The sequence below is a fragment of the Scyliorhinus torazame genome, chromosome 22, assembly GCF_047496885.1.
Source record: "Scyliorhinus torazame isolate Kashiwa2021f chromosome 22, sScyTor2.1, whole genome shotgun sequence".
NCBI classification, from domain to species: domain Eukaryota; kingdom Metazoa; phylum Chordata; class Chondrichthyes; order Carcharhiniformes; family Scyliorhinidae; genus Scyliorhinus; species Scyliorhinus torazame.
In genome coordinates, this window is record NC_092728.1 from 106,382,576 (window position 1) to 106,400,087 (window position 17,512).

A 17,512-nucleotide genomic window follows, 5' to 3' on the forward strand; every position below is an offset into this window, starting at 1 on the left:
CTATCAGCGAGGCCACGATCACAAAGGATGGTAACTCTGACAGCACCACCCGCTCTCAGTGTGGACCCTTCGGCAGCGCGGTGCCACATTGGTACTGAATTGGGGTGTCCATCTAATTTCCACATTCATGCCACTGGAGTAGGGCTTGATCCCTGACGGCACAGCGGTTAGCACTGCTGCCTCACAGCACCAGGGAGCCAGGTTCAATTTCTGCCTCGGGTGACTGTGTGCAGTTTGCACATTCTCCCCGTGTTTACGTGGGTTTCCTCCGCGTGCTCCGGTTTCCTCCCACAGTCCAAAGATGTGCAGGATACGCGGATGGGCCAGGTTAAGTTGCCCCTTAGTGTCCAAAATAGGTTAGGTGCGGTTGTGGGGATAGGGTGGGGGAGTGGGCCTAGGCAGGGTGCTCTTTCAGAGATTCAGTGCAAACTCGATGGGCTGAATGGCCTCCTTCTGCACTGTAGGGATTATATGATTCTATTTAACTCTCAGATGAGAGTGCTGCCCACTAAGCTATGGCTGGCCTCTTGTTGTAATGATGATGTTCTGTCATATCTGTGTTGGAATTATGCGAGGGGTGGGGACGGAGGGGGTGGGGACAGAGGGGGTGGGGAAACTGTAAATTCTCTTCTGCTTTCCACTCTCCACCCACGCTCCACGTTTATATTCCTTCAGATGCTGCCACTCACTGGGGTACAATTTAACAGTTGGCACCCAGGGCTCAGCACCTGTGGGCCTGAGCAACGCAGGCATGTCTGATCCTGTCCCACCAATATCCACATACATGTACCTAAGGGCTCACTTACAGTTGTGGTTGCGTTTAGCTCCCCTGTTAGTGTTGTCGTCTGCCCTGGGCGCCCCGTATTGTGTTCCACTTCTTTCTGCTGGGGCTTTTAGTTTTTATTGTTGGGGGGGGCAGGTGCGAGCTGCATGGGCCGTCCCCTCCTCCTCTTGTCCCTGTGCTTCGTTTTCTAGCTTCCCTTGCGCTCCCTCCCCCCTCTGCCCCTTTCTCTTGTGTGGGCCTTTCCTTGTCTTTCTCCCTCTCTTTTCTCTCTCTTCCCCAACCCCCGCCCCCTGCTTCCGAGTCGCTGTTGGTTTCAGACGGGTCTTGGAACAGGCTGATGAATGGTCCCGTCCGACCCTGGGATGGTGAACTTGATCTTCTCTAGGTGGAGAAATTCCGATAGGTCTGCCAGCCAATCTGCAACTGTGGGTGGTGCTGCTGATCGTCAGCCGAGCGGGATTCTCCGGCGTGCGAATAGGGAAGCGAAAGCCAGGGCGTCGGTCCACTTCCCCATATGTAGTTCTGGCTGGTCTGATACCCCAAAGACTGCCACTCTCGGGCATGACTCCACCCTCACCCACACAACCTTGGACATCGCCTCAAAGAAGGCTGTCCAGAACCCATGCTTCTGGGGCTGGTCCAGAACATGTGTGTGTGGTTGGCCGGACCCCTCTGACACCGTTCCCATTTATCCTCCACCTCCGGGAAGAACCTGCTCATTCGGGATCTAGTCAGGTGCGCTCTGTGCACCACTTTAAACTGCATGAGGGTTAGCCTAGCGCAGGAGGAGGTGGAGTTGGCCCTGGTCAGCGCTTTACCCCAGAGTCCCCAACCCACATTCGTCCCCAATCCATCCTCCCATTTCCGTCTAGCTTCATCCAGTGGTAGTCTTGCCCTGTGCAGCAACCATCCGTATATGTTCCCACAGTTTCCCCCCCTACCCCTCCTTCCTGTCTGTGATGATTAGTTCCTCCTGTCGTGTGTCTCTCGGGGCCCTGGGGCACTTTGCCGCCTCCTTGCCATGAAAGTGTCTAATTTGGAGGTGCCAGGGCAGCACGGTGGCGCAGTGGGTTAGCACTGCTGCCTCACGGCGCTGAGGTCCCGGGTTCGATCCCGGCTCTGGGTCACTGTCCGTGTGGAGTTTGCACATTCTCCCCGTGTTTGCATGGGTTTCACCCCCACAACCCAAAGATGTGCAGGGTAGTAGGATTGGCCACGCTAAATTGCCCTTAATTGGAAAAAAACTGAATTGGGCACTCTTAACATTTATTTTTTTTAATATTTGGAGGTGCCTGAGCTCCTGTCCCGTCGGCAGGTCCGAGTCCTCCGTCAGCTCGTCCAAGGTCACAGTGTTCCCTGTGTAAAAGTTCCTAACCGCCAGCGAGCACCCGTCCTGTCTCCATTTGTTAAAGGCGCCGTCGAGCATGGCTGGTGGGAATTTGTGGGTTGTCGCAGATGAGGGTCATGGAGGACATCTCGGTTAAACCGAAATACTGCCTCATTTGGCATTAAAGCAAAATATCTTCAGTGTGGCTACCACCACTGGGCAGGATCTGTATGTTGATGGGGGGGAGGGGGGGGGATGGGAGCGCTGCCGTGGCGAGGACTCAGAGGGTCGTTCCCTTGCAGGCGGACTCCCCCAGTCTCACCCACTCCATGTTTAATTTGCGTATCCACCCCCTAATCCTCTCGGCAGTGGCCACCCAGTGGTCGTACCATAGATTTGGCAGGACTAGACCGCCCATGTATTTCTTCCTTTGTAATGTTGACTTAGGGATCCTCGGGTTCTTACTCCTCTCTCTCAGGAAGAAGAACCTCAGCAGTACATTCATCTTTAGCACCTTCTCTGCCAGGGAAAGCGAGTGTGCATCCCATCTCTGTGGGTCCTTTTTGTTTACTTCCTCCACCAAACTGGTCAGATTCTACCTGTGGATCCGTGTCCAGTCATGGGTTATCTGGATCCCGAGGGAGCGGAATTTGCTTTGAGCTAGTTTGAATGTTAGACTCCCCAGCTCAGTTCCTCCCCCGTTCGGATGCACTGGGAATGCCTCGCTCTTGCCCAGGTTGGGTTTGTAGCCTGCGAAGGCTCTGAACTCTTCCAGGAGCTTCATGATTGCTCACACGTTGTTCTGTGGGTCCGAAACGTAGAGGAACAAGCCATCCCCATAGAGCGACACTGTGGATACCCTTCCAGCTTTTCGCTTCTCGCAGAGTAATCGCCAGTGGTTCGATTGCCAGGCAAACAGGAGCAGGGATAATGGGCATCCCTGCCTTGTGCCTCTGTGCAGCTGGAAGTATTCAGAGCTGGTGGTGTTGGTCTGAACGCTCGCCTTGGGGGCGTTGTACAGGAGTTTCTCCCACGAGGTGAATCCTGTCCCCAGCCCGAACCGCTCTAGTACCTCGAAAATCGCAACTTTAAGTGAAATAACTTAAATGAATTGTGGGTTCTTGAGGCTCTGCTCCACCCACCTTGCTGACTGTTCACCACCTGATCCGTGGCTGCCAGCTTCCTGTTTGTAAAACTGAGAATGAAGACATAAATAGAAAGAAAGATGCTAAAGATTAAACATTAAAGCAAAACACTATGGGGTGACTTAAAGTAGTACTTATCTAGTTGAGCAGCTGTTAGGAGGTGCTGAGGGAAGAAATACTGCTCATGTGGGAGATCCACGCCCGGTACTTTTCATTCCTCTGTTGGTCTCCCCTGTTGCTGAGCCTGACACACTGATGGCCTGTCACCCATGTGGGGTGAGGGGCACGGGGAGCAGTGTGAGATAAGGATGCACCTATGACTCACTCATGCTTTATGAGGGGAGAGTGGTGCCTCCCTGAACAGCGGGCAAGAGAAGCTGTGGAAAGCACTCCCCAGGACTGCTTCCAAATAAAATCTACCAACCAATTAAAACAATTTTTAAGGGGCAATTTAGCGTGGCCAATCTACCTGCCCTGCACATCTTTGGTTGTGGGGGTGAGACCCACGCAGACACTGGGAGAATGGGCAAACTCCACATGGACAGTGACCCGGGGCCGGTATCGAACCCGGGTCCTCGGCCCTGTGAGGCAGCAGTGCTAACCACTGCGCCATCGTTCTGCCCTTTACCAGCCAATTTCAGAATGCCGATGCCTGGCTCTGAAAAGAGGCTTCAGAGCATCTGCCTTCTGTGCTGCATAATGGAATAAGGCAGGTTGGTGTGGACAGCTCGTGTACCGTGTGTTCCAGGAAAGCTTGTAGGTTTGGGGATGGGGAGAAATGTTTGAGAGGGCGGGACTGACCTTTCTTTACAAATGGACTGTCTCTTTAAGCTGTTGGTCTAGGAGGAAGTGTTGGAGACGCCAGTCATGGGCAAGGCCGCCTTCCTGGAGCACAATCCCTCCACCAGAGGAAGCAGAGGCAAAACGCTGCACAAAAGGCAGCCTGTTGCTGAAGCCGGCGGTTAGGGGAGAAACAGGAGCCTGTGTGGTCTTTACTTGCTGTACTAGTGTATTCCCACTCCCTTCAAAAATGTTATTCAAACTTTGTTAAAATTATTGCTTCTGGAGGGGTTCAAGTCTTTCATTTGTGCAGCTTGCTTTTACTTTGAAATATCTTTTTTTAAAAGTGAAGTCAATTGAATTTACAACACAAAACAGGCCACCCTGCAGAACTGGCCTGTATGCTGTTCCTCTCAACCCTCTGCATCTCATCCCAACACCATATCATCATGTTCCTTTTTTTCCTTGTGTTTATCCAGCTTCCCCTCAAATGCAGCTTAACCGCAGCGAGTTCCACATTCTCACCAACCTCGGGGTAAAGAATTTTCGTCCCTGAATTGGATTAATTGGTGACCCCAGTGGAAACATCTTCTCCGCGTCTAACCCTTCAAACCACTTCACAATCTGTGACGCTCCAGGGCAACCTGATCGCGATCTTTATTTTTTTTCTGAGAGAAAAGAGCTCCAGTCTGTTCAGTCTTTCCTGATGAAGTGTCTCAGAACATTTTGTGCAGTTGGTAACTCAGTGCCTCAGTGGGTAGAGTTCTTGCCCCAGAGCCTGAAGGCCATGGATTCCAATCTCAATCCTGAGACTCGAGCACCAAAATCTAGCTCGACACTCTCCAGCACAGCAAGTTGTTTTTTAAAAATACTTGTTGTAAGATATTATTTTAGGGGTCGGGGTGTCTGGTACCCCTCTCGCGTGGCAGTTCGCCGCACTGCCTAGTCAGTATGCATTGGCAGGCTATTGAATTGTGTGAGGTATCGTGACCCAAGCACTGCAGAGTGGTTGTTGCTTGTTCGGTCTTATTTTCCAAAGCCTGGCCCAGGGGCACTGAAGCCAACAGCAGCTGCTGCAGAAATCAACTAATTTGGTGCGGGTTATGTCAAAGATAGAATCATGGAAACATAGAAACTGGGAGCAGGAGGAGGCCATTCAGCTCCTGGAGCCTGCTCCGCCATTCAATGTAACTATGGCTGATCCTCTATCTCAACGCCACACTTCCGGACTCTCCACACTTCCGGACTCTCCACACTTCCGGACTCTCCACACTTCCGGACTCTCCACACTTCCGGACTCTCCACATAGCCCTTGATCCCTTTAGTGCCCAGCGATCAGTTTCTTTCTTGAATATAGTAAGAAGTCTTACAACACCAGGTTAAAGTCCAACAGCTTTGTTTCAAATCACTAGCTTTCGGAGCACTGCTCCTTCCTCAGGTGAATGAAGAGGTATGTAGAGGTTACTCATTCACCTGAGGAAGGAGCAGCGCTCCGAAAGCTAGTGATTTGAAACAAAGCTGTTGGACTTTAACCTGGTTGTTGTAAGACTTCTTACTGTGCTCACCCCAGTCCAACGCCGGCATCTCCACATCATTTCTTGAATATATTCGGTGACTTGACCTCCACAGTCTTTCTGTGATAGAGAATTCCACAGGCTCACCACCCTCTTGAGTGAAGGAGTTTCTCCTCATCTCAGTCCTCAAAGTCCTAGCCCGTATCCTGAGACTGTGACCCCTTGTTCTAGACCCCCCCCCCCCCAGAGGAAACACCATCACCGCATCCAGTTGGTCCAGCGCTGTCAGAATGTTCTACCTTTCGATGAGAACCCCTCTCGTTGATCTCCTCTTGTACTGCACAGAAAGAGGCAACACAGCCCATCATGCTAAGCCACCTCTTTGGAACGATCTATCCAATTGGTCCCACATCCCTGCCCTGTTCCCCATAGCTCTGGAAATGTCCCCTTTCTCCAGTATTTATCCAATTCCCTTTTGAAATTTCCTGTTTAATCTGCTTCCACTGCCCTTTCAAGCAGCACCTTCCCAATCACAACAACTCTGTAACTATGCTGTACCTGTCCTGGGAGTGTTTGATGGGGACAGTGTAGAGGGAGCTTTACTCTGTATCTAACCCCGTGCTGTACCTGTCCTGGGAGTGTTTGATGGGGACAGTGTAGAGGGAGCTTTACTCTGTATCTAACCCCGTGCTGTACCTGTCCTGGGAGTGTTTGATGGGGACAGTGTAGAAGGGAGCCTTACTCTGTATCTAACCCCGTACTGTACCTGTCCTGGGAGTGTTTGATGGGGACAGTGTAGAAGGGAGCCTTACTCTGTATCTAACCCCGTGCTGTACCTGTCCTGGGAGTGTTTGATGGGGACAGTGTAGAAGGGAGCCTTACTCTGTATCTAACCCTGTGCTGTACCTGTCATAGAATTAGAATTGTCATAGAATTAGAATTGTCATAGAATTTACAGTGCAGAAGGAGGCCATTCAGCCCATTGAGTCTGCACCGGCTCTTGGAAAGAGCACCCTACCCAAGGTCAACACCTCCACCCTATCCCCATAACCCAGTAACCCCACCCAACTCTATGGGCAATTTTGGACACTAAGGGCAATTTATCATGGCCAATCCACCTAACCTGCACATCTTTAGACTGTGGGAGGAAACCTGAGCACCCGGAGGAAACCCACGCACACACGGGGAGGATGTGCAGACTCCGCACAGACAGTGACCCAAGCCGGAATCGAACCTGGGACCCTGGAGCTGTGAAGCAATTGTGCTATCCATAATGCTACCGTGCTATCCTGGGAGTGTTTGATGGAGACAGTGTAGAGGGAGCTTTACTCTGTATCTAACCCCGTGCTGTACCTGTCCTGGGAGTGTTTGATGGGGACAGTGTAGAGGGAGCTTTACTCTGTATCTAACCCTGTGCTGTACCTGTTCTGGGAGTGTTTGATGGGGACTGTGCAGAGGGAGCTTTACTCGTATCTAACCCTGTGCTGTACCTGTTCTGGGAGTGTTTGATGGGGACGGTACAGAGGGAGCTTTACTCGTATCTAACCCTGTGCTGTACCTGTCCTGGGAGTGTTTGATGGGGACTGTGCAGAGGGAGCTTTACTCGTATCTAACCCTGTGCTGTACCTGTCCTGGGAGTGTTTGATGGGGACTGTGCAGAGGGAGCTTTACTCTTATCTAACCCTGTGCTGTACCTGTCCTGGGAGTGTTTGATGGGGACTGTGCAGAGGGAGCTTTACTCGTATCTAACCCCGTGCTGTGCCTGTCCTGGGAGTGTTTGATGGGGACAGTGTCGAGGGAGCTTTACTCTGTATCTAACCACGTGCTGTACCTGTCCTGGGAGTGTTTGATGGGGACTGTGTAGAGGAATCTTTACTCTGTATCTAACCCCGTGCTGTACCTGTCCTGGGAGTGTTTGATGGGGACAGTGTAGAGAGAGCTTTACTCTGTATCTAACCCCGTGCTGTACCTGTTCTGGGAGTGTTTGATGGGGACGGTGTAGAGGGAGCTTTACTCTGTATCTAACCCCGTGCTGTACCTGTCCTGGGAGTGTTTGATGGGGACAGTGTAGAGAGAGCTTTACTCTGTATCTAACCCCATGCTGTACCTGTCCTGGGAGTGTTTGATGGGGACGGTGTAGAGGGAGCTTTACTCTGTATCTAACCCTGTGCTGTACCTGTCCTGGGAGTGTGTGATAGTGTCGATGTCTTCATAATATGCAAAATATTCATTTTTTAATTCATTCCCTGAATTTGAGCATTTGTAAAGCCAGCTTCCTTGCACCCCCCTAATTGCTCTTGAGGTGTTGGTGTGACACCTTGAATACAACTGAGTGCTTGCTAGGCCATTTCAGAAGGTAGTTAACCACATTGCTGAGAGTCTGAAGTCACATGTAGGGCGGACCGGGTAGGGATAACAGATTTAAAGAACACAAGTAAACCATTTGGAATTGTACAATAATCTAGTAGTTATATGGCCACTATTACAGATGTTAGCTTTTTAATTCCAGATTAATTTAATTCATTGATGCAGTGGTGAGATTCGAACTTATGTCACTGGGTCATTCGTTCAGGCCTCTGGATTACTTGTCCAGAAATTTAGTGACTATGTTGCCATGTCCCCTATTAAAGGAAATGGGGGTTTTGCAGTGCGTTCCATTGAACTCTGCTCGTCCTTCCTGTTTCTTTGGGTAGGTCTCTGTGCTCTCAGCACTGGCTGACGTCAGTTTGAAAGACTGTTCATTGTTAGTTGTCTCTCAGCTCCTGCCATGCCTGTGTGTGCCTAGCCTGTGGGGTTTAATTAGCCACTGAGCTTCCAGGACCTCTGACAAATCCCCATCACATTCCTGACATTCTGACTCCCTCCCTGACTCCCGCCCTCACCCCTCTGGTTACATCACTGACCTCTCTGAAGCTATTTTGCGAAAAGAGTTGAAAGTTAAAGTAGCTTTTTGTCCCAGTGATCTTGGCAGCCCCAACAATTTGTTTCATAATCAGTGTGTCCGAAAGAGAGAGGGCAAAAGAAAACCTGCATTTCTGTAGCGCCTTTCATGTCTGAAGGGTGTACCCGAAGCACTTCACAGTCTACAAGTGGCCCCACTTCAAGGACGGCACAGTGGTGCAGTGGTTAGCACTACTGCCTCACGGCGCCGAGGACCCGGGTTCGATCCTGGCCCCGGAACTCTGTCCGTGTGGAGTTTGCACATTCTCCCCGTGTCTGCATGGGTTTCACCCCCACAACCCAAAGATGTGCAGGGTGGGTGGATTGGCCATGCTAAACTGCCCCTTAATTGGAAAAATGCATTGGGTAATTTATAAATAAAAAGTGGCCCCACTTCGGAAAGTGCTTAACCATGTAGGAAACGTGGCAGCCAATTGGTGCACAGCAAGACCCCACAGACAGCATTGGAGGGAGTTGGTGGCATAGTGATACTGTCACTGGTCAAGTAATCCAGAATTCCAGGCGAACGCTCCAGGGGCTTAGGTACAAAGCCCCACTGCAGCTGGTTGAATTTATATTCAATTAATATAAAGTCAATCTCCGTAATGGTAATCATGAAACCATCGTCGATTGTTGTAAAAACCCATCTGGTTCACTAACGCCCTTTAGGGAAGGAAATCTGTGGCCTCATTTGGCCGTGACTACCTGTGACTCCAGACCCACAACTGTTAACTGCCCCCCTCTGAAAAGGCCAAGAAAGCCACTCCGTTCAAGGGCAATTTCAGGATGGACAACAAATGCTGACTATGCCAGCAATGCCATGATCCACGAAAGAATTTTTTAAAAGGTCATAATTTTTTTTGTAATCATTTTCCCCTCCATTCCCCCTCTGCTTCTTCCCACCTTAAACCTGTGTCCTCTGGTTATGGATCCTCTTGCTGGAGTGAAGACTTCCTTGACTTATCAAGTCTTTATGGTTTGGAAAATTAAAACCCAGTCAGAGTTGTTTGACGAGACAGCAGACCATAAGACATTGAAGCAGAATTAAGGCCACTCGGCCCATCGAGTCTGCTCCGCCATTCAAACATGGCTGATATTTTTCTCATCCCCATTCTCCTACCTTCTCCCCATAACTCTTTATCCCCTTATTAATCAAGAACCTATCTATCTCTGTCTTAAAGACACTCAGTGTTTTGGCCTCCACAGCCTTCTGTGGCAAAGAGTTCCACAGATTCACCACCCTCTGGCTGAAGAAATTCCTCCTCATCTCGGTTTTAAAGAATCGTCCCTTCAGTCTGAGATTGTGACCTCTGGTTCTAGTTTTTCCTACAAGTGGAAACATCCTCTCCACGTCCACTCTATCCAGGCCCCGCTGTATCCTGTAATTTCAATAAGATCCTCGCTCATCCATCTAAACTCCAACGAGTACAGACCCAGAGTCCTCAACCGTTCCTCATACGACAAGCTCTTCATTCCAGGGATCATTGTGTGAACCTCCTCTGGACCCTTTCCAAGGTCAGCACATCCTTTCTTAGATACGGGGCCCAAAACTGTTCACAATACTCCAAATGGGGTCTGACCAGAGCCTTATTCAGCCTCAGACATGAATGCTAACATTGCATTTGCCTCCCTAACTGCCGACTGAACCTGCACGTTAACCTTAGGAGAATCGTGATCAAGGACTCCCAAGACCTTGTTCTTCTTGCAACGATGCACGGGGAATCATCCTGTTTGTACTCGCTTCCCCACCAGCATGGCTAAAGAATGCTGGGGTATGGTCTCGAATGGGGCTCAGTCAGTCAGTTCTTCCAGTCTCTTTATCCCTTTTTAATCCTGTTTACATGCCCTTTTCGCATGACACTTATACACTACTTCCAAAACGAGGATCTGTCTCCTGTTGCATACATTTCAGTTGACTCTGAAATGGGAAGACAAAGACACTTGCATTTATATACCCCCTATTACAACCTCTGGATGTCCCAAAGCCAATGAAGTACTTTTGAAGTGTGCTGTAAGAGTTGTAATTGTATCAAGAACTATCGCGGTTAGAACACTTTTGAAAGGTTGTAGGAGGAACAATGGACCCAGGGACCTGGAACGGGGATGGTACAGTCTTGATTGTAACAGAGGGAGGAGGAAGAGTGGGCCAGGGGAAAATCAGAGAGGAAGTAACCACAGTATTGTTAATGAGACAGTGGGCGGTAGAGATACAGGATAGACAGATGAACAACAATTTGCATTTATATAACACCTTTAACATAATAAAGCACTTCACAGGAATGATCATCAAACCACAGCAGGGGATATAAAAAAAGCTCGATCAAAGAGGTTGATTTTAAGGAGCATCTAAAGAAAGGGAGAGAGTCGGAGAGGTTTCGAAGACCTGAGGACCCATGCAGCTGAAGACACAGCCACCCATGAAGGAGTGAAAGGACTGAAAAAGGCACAAGAGAAGAGAGCTGGAGGAACACGGTGTTCTGGGAGGTTGACAGGCTGGAAGAGGTTGTACAGCCAGCTTGTTTCGTCAGTCTGGTTATCTCAGGAGACTTTTTCCTCCTCTCCCTTCCTCCTAATGCATCTTTTTTTCCTTTTCAGTGTCTTGAAAAATTCCCAGTCATCCAGCACTTCAAATTTGGCAGCTTGCTCACCATCAACCCAGTGGGCTCCTGAGCTGGAGGAGAATGGCTACCCGAGACATCAGCAGCCTGGGGTCTCCCGACCAGCTGCAACAAAACAAACTTCCAACAAAAAACAAACCATGGCTATTTTTTCTTTCCTTTAATAGAATTTTTCTTTTGGTCTTGTTTAAAGTGCGGACATATATCTGGAGTGAAATAGCGTGGATTTTAAACGGGGGCTCGCACTCGACCAGGTGCAAACAGACATTGAGCGAATCAGCTGTTGTTGCCAGAGTTTACTGGTTGGCACCTTCTCCTTTTTGCTCTCTCCAGCACAAATCTACAACCTGCATCTCCAGTGTGACGACAAAATCCTGATACGTGTCTTTTGGCTCCTGCTGTGTCTGAGCATCGCTTATTCAGTGATGTGCCACGGTGCTTCCTCCTCACTCCCACCCTCCCAAAACCTTTAGGCAAGAGCTAGTGTCAGAGAGTTCAGAATTCCCCAATGCTTGGTTTAAAAATCGCTGCTTTCCCGAACAGTTTGTGTTTATTTTAAAAATAACAATTCAGAAGTGCTCCGTCTGATTATAAAATAATCTGGGGAGAACACAACCCGTGCCATTGGAATATATTATCAGCAGAGCTGGGGGAAGAGAACGACACAAATGTTTAACAAAATAAAATAGAATTAAAATCTTTAGAATGTGCCTTCGATCTATCGGGGGGATAAACTGTGCAGATTAAATCCAACAAATGGCATTTTAACTTGAAACATATTCTGTTTTTTGCCTCATGCAAATTAATGCCTTGGTCCAAGGCTGTTTTCCTTCTCTCCCCAGCTCAACAGGCCCGCAACTGAGGGGAAATTGATGCTTTTAATGAAATAATTCACTCTATTAAAGGTAGAGATTGTCTTAAATGTAAAATGGGGCAGTTTGTTGAAGCAAAAAGATACCACTCTTCTTCTCCCACTCATCCACTCACCCCCCCCCCCCCCGAACAGCCCACTCCACCCTTATCCCCACTCACTCCACACCTCTCTCCCTCCCACCTCCACTCCACCCTTTTCCCCCCCCCCACCCCACTCCACCCTTCCCCCCCCCTCTTCCCCCCCCCCCCCCCCCCCCCCCCCCCCCCCGCCCCCCTCTGCCCCACTCCACTCCATCATTTTTCCTGCTCCTTTCCTTAGCACCCTAGTTAGTTTCTGGGGGTTTAAATATCAGCTTTTAAATAAGGAAATGATCGCCAGTAACTGAAGTTTTCTATCGCTTGATTTGGTTGGATTTATTCTCCACCTGCCATTCCTATTCAAACAGTAACCATCAATCTTGTTAGACAAAGTATTAGGCAATGCAGTATTTAAAGGATGTTGATAATCTCAGCCCTTTACAGCGTGTTTGTGTGTGTGTGTACGTATCAGTCCAGGAGTATTCAGAGGACAACGTCTGGAGTGTTTATCAATGACATCTAAACCCCTCGATGGAACCCACTCCTGTGATGTTATTGCATATAATTAAAAAAATTAAAGGGATTGTGGTTTCTCCAAAACTCTCTGCGGAAGATTTCTTTCTACCTTGAGAATGCCAATGTGATGCTGGAAACGTTGCATTGATAATGGTTTGGCTCGTTTAGGTTTGACCACTGGTCTGTTCTGGGATTCCCCCTCTTCTCCCCCCCCCCCCCCCCCCCCCCTCCCCCCCCCCCGGCGGGCAGAATGGAACTAAGAGCCTCTGCCAATGGCCTTGACACCCAAGGAATGGAAAATGGACCCAGGCCAATGCTAAACTGAAGATCAATGTCACAAACTTACTGATTCATCCGGTTTTGCTTTGTTGTTGGTGTGGGCATCCAGGAGCCTGACCCTCCTGTCGCTGGCCATTTTAACACACGACCCTGCTCCCATGCCCACATGTCTGTCCTTGGCCTGCTGCAATGTTCCAGTGAAGCACAACGCAAACTGGAGGAACAACATCTCATCTTCTCATCGGTTAGACACGCCACAGCCTTCTGGTCTCAACATCGAACTCAACAACTTCAGAAGATTAGCTCTACCCCACCCCTAAACCCCTTTCTTTTCATTCCATTTCATTTTAACTGTGTTTTATATTTTATTTCTTTATACATATAATATATATATATATATATATAATATATGTATATTCCCCCCCCTATCTTATCTGCCCCCCCCATCCCTTACCTTTACTCCCCTTTGCTTCCCCCCCCCCCCTAGTCACAGCCTACCCTCTGATTTTAGTTTCTCTGCTGTTTGGCTTTTCACACCTTTTATTCTCTCTGGGGACTGTCATTAGCACTATTTTCCCTTGGTTTCTGTGGCTATAACTCATCTTTCATTCCCTCATTCCACAGTATAAATATCTCCCACTTTCTATGTCTTTTAGCTTTGACATCTGGACTCGAAACGTTAGCTCTTTTCTCTCCCTACAGATGCTGCCAGACCTGCTGAGATTTTCCAGCATTTTCTCTTGGTATTATGCTATGATCAGGGCAGCACGGTAGCACAAGTGGCTAGCACTGTGGCTTCACAGCATCAGGGTCCCAGGTTTGATTCCCTGCTCGATCACTGTCTGTGCGGAGTCTGCACGTTCTCCCCATGTCTGCGTGGGTTTCCTCCGGGTGCTCTGGTTTCCTCCCACAGTCCAAAGACGTGCAGGGTAGGTGGATTGGCCATGATAAATTTCCCTTAGTGACCAAAAAGGTTAGGAGGGGGTATTGGGTTATGGGGATAGAGTGGAAGTAAGGGCTTAAGTGGGTTGGTGCAGACTCGATGGGCCAAATGGCCTCCTGTACTGTATGCTCTACGAGACGGTGACTGCTGTTATGAGTGAACAGGATGTGGAGATACCGGCGTTGGACTGGGGTGAGCACAGTAAGAAGCCTTACAACACCAGGTTAAAGTCCAACAGGTTTGTTTCGAATCACTAGCTTTCGGAGCGCTGCTCCTTCCTCAGGTGAATGAAGAGGTATGTTCCAGAAACATATATATAGACAAATTCAAAGATGCCAGACAATGCTTTGAATGCGAGCATTAGCAGGTGATTAAATCTTTACAGAGCCGCGACAATCACAAGGCAGGAATGTTCCCTTCCAGTCAGAGAACACCCCAGCAGCCAAGGGCACCCAGCCTCTGATCTCCGGGCAAGCATTCTCCAAGGCGGCCCTCAGGACGCGCGACAACGCAGAATCGCCGAGCAGAAACCCATAGTCAAGAACAATGAGCATGTTAGGACACGGTGCTCACTGGTAGAGTTACACAACATTCCAGTGAGGTTTGGGAAAGCCAAAGATGACCTGCAATCCTGGAAGCAAACCCTTGCATGGAGTGGAGAGAGGAGGATAGTGGGGAAATGCAATGGGGGACTTGATGGATAAATAAATTTGAGGCTCACCTCAAGATGCCTTGGTTCAAACCTAACCACTTGGTCAAATACAGGGTTCTATCATTGTGGCAGTTCCTCGTGGGTCTGAGCCCACAGGACCACGTGACAACTTGCAATATCTTTAACAGTAAAAATGTCCCAAGGTTCACCATAGGAGCAATTATCAAACAAAATATGACAGGAGATATTAGGACATTGACCAAAAACATGGCCAAAGAGGTAGGTTTTAAGCAGCAGCATAAACAAGGCGAGACAGGTGGAGCAGTTTAAGGAGGGACTTTTAGAGCGTAGGGCCCAGGCAGCTGTACATTGGGTCTTTTTCAGTTTGGTGAGAAGTGACGAGTGGAGTGCTGGGACCTCAACAATTTACAATTTATATCAATGACTTGGTGGAATGTCTGATGCTAAATTTGCTGATCATACAAGGATAGGGAGGAAATTAAGTTCTGATGATGACAGGAGTCTGCGAAGGGTTAAGTGAATGGGCAAAAACATTGGCACATGGAGCACAATGTGGGACAATGTGAACTGGCAGGAAGAATAGAGAGACGTGACTTAATGGAGAGAGATTGCAGATCTCCGAGGGATCTGGGTGTCTTGGTACATGAAGTAGGTAATGTTAGTCTGCAGGTACGGCAAGTGATTAGAAAGGCGAGTGGAATGTTGTGGTTTATTGCAAGGGGAATGGAATACAAAAGTCGGGATGTTTTGCTACAGTTGTACAAGGCATTTGTGAGACCATATCTAGATACCGTGTACCGTTTTGGTCTTATTTGAGAAAGGACACAATTGTATTAGAGGCGAGCAGGTTCACTCGACTGATACCTGGAATATTGAGAGTGGGGTGGGGGTGGGGGGGGGGGGGGGGGGGGGGGGGGGCGCTGCTATCTTACAAGGAGAGGTTGGACAGGCTGGGCCTGGATCCACCCGAGTCTAGAAGAATCAGATGATCTTATTGAAATGCAAGATCCTGAGGCGACTTGACAGGGTGGAGCTGTGGGAGTGACGAGAACTCGGGCACAGTTTTAAAAATAAGGGGTCTTCCATTTAAGATGTAGATAAGAATTTTTTGTCTCTGAAGGTTGTGAATCTTTGAAACTCTCTTACCCAGAGAGCGATGGAGGCAGGGTTAATTATTTTCAAGGCAGAGGTAAATAAGTTTCTTGACTAACAACTCTGTCAAAGGTTATCCAGGGAGTCAGGAAAGTGGAGTTGAGGCCAGAATCCGAACAGCCATGATCTTCCCAAATGGCAGAGCAGGCTCGAAGGGCCGAATGGCCTACTCCTCCTAACTCGTATGTTCATATGGCATAGATCCAATGATGATTAAAATTGGGGGATGCGAAAGAGACCAGAATTAGAGAGCGCAGAGATCTCAGAAGACCAAGGCTGGGTGGAGGAGGTTACAGAAATGCCGAGGGTGAGGATATAGAAATATGTGAAACCAAAGGTGGGAATTTTAAAATCAACGTGTTGCTGCACAGGGAGTGGTGGGTGAAGAGCTCTTGGTCTGGGTTAGGGTAAGCTTTGACAAAGAGTCATCGGACTCGAAACGTTAGCTCTTTTCTCTCCCTACAGATGCTGCCAGACCTGCTGAGATTTTCCAGTATTTTCTCTTCCGTTACAGAGGTGGGGTTAGGCAGCAGCTGTGATGGAGAGGATGTGATCAGAAGCTGAAATCCAAGGCAGATACAACACCAATATTGACACAATCTTAATTTGCCAGTAAACATGGTCCTTCATCGACAATCTAATTCAGAGATTAGGAAATGGTGCATTGGGATTGTCTGCCACAAAGGAAATTGTGTATCGGGGGCACTTTCTCCAACCTGAGGCAGAGTGGAGGGAACTTTAATCTGCCTCAGGTATGCTCAAATTCCAGATATCCACTATCCTTTGAGCAAAAGCTTGTTTAAAGCAGCAGTTTGCTTGAACTGCAGCTAAGATTTAATTTATAATATTTAAGATGCAATATTAATGACAACTGATGTCTGTCTTGCCTGGCATTCTGTAAGCAGCATTTTTTACATCTTGGATGCAGATGTCATTTACATAAAGCACCACTAGAGAGCATTGGATCATCGAGTCTGACAACCAGGCAGGCAGGGTCGAGGAAGTGAGCACTGTTTCGGTGAGCCTTCGATTGAAATGCTTGTGGGTGTACCTCGAGTCGATATCACATATAAAAAAGGAAAGTCCCTTAAAAGGCCCAAGTGGTTTACATCCACAGAACAGTGGGCTGCAGATTCAAATTAGGCTCCTTTCATTGACTGATTAAAAACCTTGTGGGTGTGGGTTGAGAGAAGTGATCTCTTGTACCTGGGATGGACAGGAGAAATCAGACGGAGTTGAAAGTGACTGAGAACTAGTTGAACTTCTAAAGGGCTTTCAAAGTAGCTCACCCTCCTTAACCCCGTAACAGTGACATACCCCACTCTTACTTCTCCCTGTAACAGAGAGTTCAATATTCTAACCATACCATCTGCCTATAGAATATTTTCTAACCTCCTTTCATTCTTCCTGTGGTCATTCGTGTAAATTTTATGACCTCATCACCGGCAGATCAATTGGCAACTATAGTCCAACTGTGGCCTAGATAAATCCTGGACACACATTACATAGAACACACAAACAGGTCAATCAGCCCAATGGCTCTTTTTATTCTTTCCTGGGACATGGGTGTTGCTGGATAGTCCAGCATTTGTTGCCCCAAACTAATTGCCCTCGAGAACATGGTGAGTGAGCCGCTTTCTTGAATCACTGCAGTCCGTCTGGTATATGTACAACCACAACGCTGTTCCTTTTTCTAGCTTGATCTATTTGCTTCACATCTTCAATGACCTGTGTATTTGCAAACCTCTGCTCCTCTACTCCTTGCACAATATTTCCTCTTAAAGTGCACTTCCTTTCCGCATTATTGCTCCCAAAGTGTATCTCATCTTCCAACAGAGTGAACTGTCTGCCCACCCATTGTATAACATCCCAATGGATTAAACCCCCTTC

The 17,512-nt window shown here is 48.4% G+C and overlaps 1 protein-coding gene across 2 annotated transcripts in view; it reads left to right on the plus strand.

Annotated features, from left to right (window-relative positions):
• ptpa (protein phosphatase 2 phosphatase activator) overlaps nt 1-12,192 on the plus strand; it is a 73,446-nt gene extending 61,254 nt beyond the window's left edge. For both annotated transcript variants that reach the window (XM_072488868.1, XM_072488867.1), the window contains exon 10: nt 11,086-12,192. In XM_072488868.1, the coding sequence (XP_072344969.1) occupies nt 11,086-11,160 (75 nt within the window). In that variant the 3' untranslated portion in view covers nt 11,161-12,192. The remainder of the gene's footprint in view (nt 1-11,085) is intronic.
• The last annotated feature ends 5,320 nt before the right edge of the window (nt 12,193-17,512 follow it).